This window comes from Castor canadensis, chromosome 14, assembly GCF_047511655.1.
Source record: "Castor canadensis chromosome 14, mCasCan1.hap1v2, whole genome shotgun sequence".
In the NCBI taxonomy this organism is placed as follows: domain Eukaryota; kingdom Metazoa; phylum Chordata; class Mammalia; order Rodentia; family Castoridae; genus Castor; species Castor canadensis.
Window position 1 is genome coordinate 35,904,751 of NC_133399.1, and position 6,933 is coordinate 35,911,683.

The following is a 6,933-nucleotide window of genomic DNA, read 5'->3' on the forward strand; positions in this document are numbered from 1 at the left end:
CTGAAGCCTGAGGACCCTCCCTCCCGCCTCCAGCCTCACTCTGAAGTACAGCCCTATGTAGAGATCATGCAAGGTAAGGGGGTGCATACTGGGCTGAGGGACCGTGGACAGGAGTCCCCGGGGAGTCCTCGCCCCGCCCAAGCCCTTCCCGCCTGTTCCCCAGGAATGCCAGTTTCCTTGTGTTGAAGTGTGGGAAGACCTTCGGTGGATCCACCTTGACCACGCACACTGAATCATTTACTCTAGCGTTTCTAGCAGAAGTCGAACCCGAAGAAACACAAGCTTAAGAAAACCACAGGATGTGCGACACACGGAATGGGAGCGACTTGGTAGGGCCTCGCCCTAGACCCACCTCGCCTGCCCCTTCTTTTCCGTCGAAGAAAAGCTTTGAGGTTCAGCCGGAGCTCCGACCTTCTTAGGGCCAACCGCACCGCCAGCACCGCCTGGCCCGGCCTCTCGCGCTGGTCGGCCTCCCGCTGGAGGCTCCCAAGCCCAGGCGCCCGCGGCTACAGCGAGGGCGCGAAGGCTCCAATGTCCGGGTTTTATTGCAAATTCGAGCTGCGCTGAGTGGACAATGCACTGAATATGGGGCCGAGGTGAGCAGGGCGGGACTCAAGAGAGAGTAGGAGCGTGTCCTAACCCAAACGGGCGAACTCGAGGGGAGAGCCTAAACCAAGATGTCGGTCCGGAGCCTAAGCCAAAGACAGGGACCAAGCCTGGACCCAAAAACTTGGGCTCTAGGGATAAAACCATTCAACGAAAGCCGGGGCCTAAGAGTTGGGGAAGAGGGGTCTAAGACAAAAGGGGCGTAACCGGAGGGGCGGATCCTAAAACAGGAGTAGGTGTGGTGGGCAGAGCTGATGTCTGGCTCAGTGAAAAGTCTCCACTTCCACCACAGTCCAGTCACCCTGTGGAGAGGCCACGTCGTCCGGGGAGAAGCTGGTGACCGAGGTGATGCTGGCACGGGACTCGTCCAAGGGAGACAGCAGTTCGGCCCAGCGGCCCAGTTCGGCGTCGCTGAGCGGAGCCCGGGAACCCCCCGTGATGCCACCACCCCCTTCACCCCCTGGGCCGCCGCCGCCGCTGCCTCCCGCGGCACCCTCGGCCGCAGCCAGCAGCAGCGTCCGGCTCAGCAGGTGCTGCACGACGCTCGCCTGCAGCGCCCCCAGCGGCAGCTCACCCAGGCGCGCCGGCTTCGGGCCCCGCGAGGACGCCCCCGCCCCCGCCCCCGCCCCCGCCCCAGCCCCCACCTTCCCAGAGCCGGCGCCAGACCCGGGTCCCGGATCCAATTCGCCTGGAGTAGGGGTCGCCGACTCGGGCCCTTCAGCCTCGTAGATGGTGCACAGGCCGTCAGCGGAGCCCGGGCCCGCAGAAGGAGTCCACGGCAAAGGAACTCCTGCAAAAACGCTGGGCTGGGCAGAGGAAGAAGGAAGCTCCGCCCCGTCTAAGACCACACCCATTTCATCAGCCCCACCCCCAGACACAATGGCCCCACCCCGGAGCTGGGATACAGGCTTTCCCGCCCACAGCCCGGCGTGGACAGCCCCCTTACCTGGGGCGCAGCGGACTGCCAGCGGCGGAGCAGGACCTCGGCTCCAGGCGGCCGGGTGGCAGGCGGCGAGCTCTGCGTCTGCGGGCGGGGAGGCTGCGACGCCGCCCTCGGGCCCGCTGTCGTAGCCGCGCAGCTCCTCGGGGGTGCTAGTGGCGCTGCTGCTGTGCCCGGCCAGGTCCGGGCCACTTAGTGTACTGGACGGGCTGCGCGAAGGTGGTGGCGGCGGGGCTGGAGCCAGCGCCAGAGTCAGCCGTGGGCCCGAGATGGAGGCATCTGGACCTGGGGTCGGGGGTCGGCGTGGGGCCTGCAGTGGGGGTGAGGCAGGGGGAGAGGAAGGGGCCTGCAGAAGGGGCGAGGCCAGGCAAGGCGGGGCCTGCGCGGGGGGCGTGGTCAGGGGAGAGGGCGGGATCTGCAGAGGGGGCAAAACCAAAAGGGGGACCTGCGTGGGGGATATGGGTATGACCAGGGGAGAAGACGGAGCCTTCAGAGGGGACAAGGCCAAAGAAGGCGAGACCTGTGGAGGGGGCGTAGTGAGGGGGGAGGGAGGGGGCGAGACCAGAGAAGGTGGGGCCTGTGGAGGGGGCGTAGCCAAAGGAAATAGAGGAGGTGATGCTGAGGGAGAAAGAGGAGCTTGTCTAGGAGATGAGGCAGGAGGAGATAGAAGAGCCTGCAGAGGGGGCGAGGCAGGAGAGGGAAGGGGCAAGGAGTATGTGGCAGGTGGAGAAAAAGGGGCCTGCAAAGGGAGTGAGGTCAGAGAAGATGGGGCTTGCATAGGGGGTGTAGGCAGAAAAGAAGGTGTGGCCTGCAGAGGGGGTGAGCCAACAGAAAATGGGACCTGCACAGGGGACAAGACCAGAGGAGGAGTGGTTTGCAGTGGCGGTGAGGCCAATACAGGTCGCATGGTCACGGGAGAGGGAATGGCCTGTAAAGAAGGCAAGGTCATAGAAGGTGGGGTGCACAGAGGAAGCTTGACCAGGGAAGAGGGCGATGCCAGGCAAGGCGGAGCCTGTGGAGAGGGCGTGACCAGGGGAGGAGAAACTGGAGGACTCTGTAGAGGGGGTACGGCCACAAGAGAAGGGTCTTGGGTAGTCAGATTACAGGGCGTGGCCTGTTGATGGGGCGGAGCCAGAGAAGGACTGACCTGCTGAAGGGGCGTGGTCAGAGTGCAAAAGGTGGACAGAGAGGGCGTGGCAAGGGGAGAAGGCAAATTCTGCGGAGATACTGGAGGAGGGACTTTTGGAGGGGATGTGGCTAAAGGTAGAGAAGCAGACAAAGTAGATGTGGACAAGGGAATCGGAATAGGGGGGAAAACGGAAGAAACCTGGGTGGGGACCACATTCTGTACAGAGGGTGAAACCGATGGAGAGAATGCTGTTCTGCGCAGGAGAGCGATGGATGCTTCTTCTGAAGAGGACGCACCAGGGTGTGTAGGTGGAGCTTGCAAGGGGGGCGTGGCCGGCGGGGAGGGGAGGGTCTCCAGAGAGAGAGGAGCAGAAGGGGATAGTGGGAGGGCCGTGGCCAATGGACTGTTTAGGTCCTGTGAGTTGGACGTGGCCTGAGGGGAGGGCAGGGCCTGAAGATGGAGAGAGGTGGATGGAGGGGGCGTTGTGGGTGGAGAGGGAGGGAGTGTGGCCTGCTGAGGAGTCCCTGACACGTGAGGAGACGGTGGCTGTCCGGCGGTGGCACCAGGTGGAGAAGGCTTGGCCAAAGAAGTAGAAAGCAGACCCTGCACAGAGGCTGCCTCTTTTCTTGGGATTGCGGCCTGCGGGGGGCGTAGAGCCTGCTGCCCTTTCGATTTGGGCTGCGAGGTATACGCAGGAGCCCGGAGTGTTCCGCGGGGAGATGTCCCAGAGCGGGCTGGGGAGGACAGAGGGTTAGCACTGGAGCCCAGGGGACGCGAGGGCGGCTTCTGGAGGCCGACACCAGCGCTGGGTCTCCTCCTGGTGCCTGGGCTGGGCTCCGTAGCACAGTGGTCTGCAGCACTGCCCACTGATTTCCTGGACGCTGCCGCCAGGGGCTCTACAGCACTCCCCACTGATTTCCTGGACGCCTCCAACAGGGGCCGCGGCCTCGCACTCGTAGATGGTCGAGGGAGTCCCACCTCTGAGGCTGTAGCCCTGGACCGACGGGCGATGGCCGGAGAGGGGGCTCCTGAAGTGGGCCCTGAAGAGTCTGGAGACAAAGCGGAATGCCAAAAGGGACACGGATACCTCCAGGCCAATCCCTCTGCGGCCTAGGAATCCCCTCTTCCCAAGAACACATACCTCTTCGGGCCCCTGAGCTCAGAGCACTCTTTTTGGGTGCCTCTGGGGCTTTTCCTCTGGCCACAGTTTCCTCAGAGGGTGGACGGGGTCCCTTCTGACCAACATGGCCTGGCCTGTGGACAGGAAGGACCAGCTCTTGTTGGACCTCCCAAGTTTACATTTTCCCAGCTGTAAAATGGGGCACATACCTTCTCTACGGACCAATAATAAGTCTCACCCAATTTGCACCCCTGATCTGCAAGTAATCCCCTATGTGTAATTTTTTTAAGTTCCAGATGGTACACAGGGCCCCAGTGGCTCACGCTTGTAATCCTATCTACTTGGGAGGTTGAGATGGGGAAGATCGTTGTTTGAGGCCAGCCCATAGGTCAGAAGACCCCCATCTCCAAAATAACCAAAGCAAAATGGACTGACTGGAGGTATGGCTCACGCGGTAGAGCACCTGCTTTGCATACATGAAACCCTGAGTTCAACCCCCAAGTCCCATTTAAAAAAATTTTTTTTAAAGTTCCAGGTTCCAGATTGTTACTCTAACCCTTCCTTAGTAGACTAAGTGAGGGGGCATGTTACCTGGTAGTCCCGCTGGCACGCCCGGGGCTAGAGATAGAGGCCTGGCTGGGGCTCTTGGCTGGGGCTTTCTCCCCTCTCCCAGCAGCTAGGGGTCTGGAGGCTACAGGGAGAAGATCAAGTCAATGGTGCCTGAGAAAGAAGAGTCCCTTCAAGAAGGGGGAGAGGAAAAGATGGGGTCGGAACTGGGTACCTGGGCTCCGGGGACCTGCCACAGCGCTCCGTGTCGGTCCTACTCCGGCAGCAGCCTGTGGAGGGGCGGCTCTGCCGCCGCCAACGGCTCGCTCTGTCTGGGGCCTTCGCCCCAAAGCTCCTGCTGCTCCCAGAAGTTTAAGGGCTGCAGTGGTTACTGGGGGAGGAGGCCGAGGAGACCCTGGGGGCCTAGGAGTCGGAAGGCCAGGGGGACGAGAAGCTGGCGTCCGCGCAGCGGCCCCTCCCTTGGGCTTATCCCTCTTGTCCATCCCGTACCTGATGAGCAGACACACGGATCAGCATCCCAGGTCCCGGACCGCTACGCTGACTGTAGAGATGGATTCTGGTACCTTGCTGCCCTTTCTCCAGCTTCTCCACCCATGGGCGCCTAAACCTCAGTCAGGGCCTGGATTCATTTTCCTCGCCCACCCACGCCCGCTCACCAGCCTGGCTGCTCAGCCATGTCCTCAAATCCCACACCCACTGCCATTCCCAAAGCCGAGAAGCCCTGCTGGTCCCCCTCCCTCGCCTCAGCTACCTTTTAGGAACAATATCCACGCCCCTACCCCTCGCCCCTCTGGAACTAGATGACCAGCCTCGCGAACAGGGGGCAGACTCAGACTCCAGACGCTGGGGACCCGAGCGCACGCCGGGGTATCTTCGCCAACCCCAGAGCCCTCCCCCACCCTCCCCGAGGGATGCCAGCACCTGCCAGGAGGAAGAGCAGCCCCGAGGCCCGCGAACGGGCTCCGGGGGAGACAAAGAGCCGCGATTCCGGCCCGACCCCTCCCCCAGCCCGGCCCTGGCCCGCGCCCAGTCCCTCCACCTGCTCGCATCACGCTCACCTTCGGCTCCGGCCTCTCGCCGCTCTGCGCAGGGTCGCCTGGGGTGGGGCTCGGCCGGAGCACGGCGGCGACCGCGAGCGGCGGGAAAGCGACAGGAGGGGGCCGCAGGCGGCTGCGCCCGGGGAGCCCGGCGGCCCCGCCCCTCTGCCGCGCGCACTCGGTCCAAACCCCGAAGTGCGACAGGCGGGAGCGCGCCGAGGGGTGGGAGAGAGGCGCGCGTCGGAGACAGGGGCGGCCTCTCTGAGACCCCGGGGAGGCCTGTTTCCGCATTTGTGCCTGGCCACCCGAGCCCCAACTAGAGGGGCTTGGCGGGAAAATCCCTCATGGACCCCCAGAGACCCCTACACATGCTCACGCACCTGCTGCGACCCCCCACCCCAACCGTTCAGAGACCGAGGCCCGCTTGGACGTGGATAGGCTGGGTCCTGGCAACCAGGGGGAGGGACCACCGCGCCTCTGGCCCACCGACCAATCCAGACAGCGGAGGCCAGACAGCCTAGGGGACTTGGGCGGGGGGACCCCACCTCCCTCATATCCCAAGGAAACCCCTTAGCTGGGGTGGCCTGGAGGCTGCTGGGAGAATGCAGCCCTAGGGATTTAGGGGATGCGAGGCAGATCCAGATTTGGGGAAAGAGGAAGAGGGACCTGAGAGAGGGAAAACAGGAAAAACAAGAGTATGGTGAAAAGTGACCCAGCATTCGGCAGGGCAGAGCACCTCCACCTTCTACACCCTCCTAGCTCACAGAAGGTCAAAGGCTTGCTGTCAGAGCTGGGTTTTAGGGGAGATGCGCTTATGGGGGTCTGGGAGGTGTTAAATGCATGAAGGAGCTGAGAACATCCCTTCTGAGAAAATGGAAGTGTCACTTTGGTGACTTCAAAACTTAAGTTTTGGACCCTCTGCCCAAACTCCTGGCCTTCCACATGTCAGGTCTGGCCACTCACCACTACATGCCAAATACAGATGCATGGCGAAAGGCAGAGAAAGGAGACTTATTACACATCTTGGGACAGGCTGTGGGAATAGGCAAAGTAAGCACTGAGCCATCTTCAGCCATCTTCCAGGCACAGACATGAGCTTTTGCTTTAAATAGACAAAGAATTATGGCAGGGGACAAAAGGTACTCATAGTTGAACAGTCCCAGTCACAGGTCTGTTCCAGTGGTCAAGTAGGGCCTGGTTGGTCATTATCTCAGTCCTTGTGCTTCAAGGGTTGTGGAGAAGTTTTTCTCATTGTCATCACTTGAGGGGAGTGACCTAGTTTCCAAGAAGTGATTACTCCGGGTCCAGGGTGCAGCCTTATCATTATAGGTAACTGTCCTCATTTGGACGGGTGGTCTGTCCTGAAAGGCTGAGCTGTTCCTTAGGGGTAGTTTCAGTCCCTTGTCGTAAAGATATTATCAATCATACCTCTCCTTCCTGTATTCCAAGATGGCTGCAGGAGAGAATGGTTCAGAGCAAAGGACAACAGGTACAAAATGGAGACAGAGATGCCAAGCTTTTCTCCTGGTTTGCT

The 6,933-nt window shown here is 61.4% G+C and overlaps 1 protein-coding gene across 2 annotated transcripts; it reads right to left on the reverse strand.

Moving 5' to 3' along the window:
* Nucleotides 1–522: 522 nt before the first annotated feature.
* Prr36 (proline rich 36) lies at nucleotides 523–5,811 on the reverse strand. 2 transcript variants are annotated; one of them, XM_074054237.1, is made up of 6 exons: nucleotides 5,421–5,811; nucleotides 4,577–4,851; nucleotides 4,387–4,486; nucleotides 3,817–3,929; nucleotides 1,553–3,724; nucleotides 523–1,396 (listed from the first exon to the last, which is right to left on the reverse strand). In XM_074054237.1, exons 2-6 carry the CDS (start codon nucleotides 4,842–4,844, stop codon nucleotides 870–872), a joined length of 3,180 nt encoding a protein of 1,059 aa, XP_073910338.1. In that variant the 5' UTR covers nucleotides 4,845–4,851; nucleotides 5,421–5,811; the 3' UTR covers nucleotides 523–869. The 2 variants fall into 2 exon arrangements, with proteins under 2 accessions (XP_073910338.1, XP_073910339.1); XM_074054238.1 differs by having other exon boundaries at nucleotides 4,577–4,903.
* Nucleotides 5,812–6,933: the final 1,122 nt, after the last annotated feature.

Bases quoted from the DNA above. Each gene is read 5' to 3' on its own strand.
- Prr36 (XM_074054237.1), bottom strand. From the start codon at position 4,844: ATGGACAAGAGGGATAAGCCCAAGGGAGGGGCCGCTGCGCGGACGCCA. The intron at 3,725-3,816 runs GTATGTGTTCTT...CTTTGTCTCCAG, and splicing joins GAGCTCAGGGGCCCGAAGAG to ACTCTTCAGGGCCCACTTCA. The intron at 1,397-1,552 runs GTAAGGGGGCTG...GCGTTTTTGCAG, and splicing joins GGCAGTCCGCTGCGCCCCAG to GAGTTCCTTTGCCGTGGACT.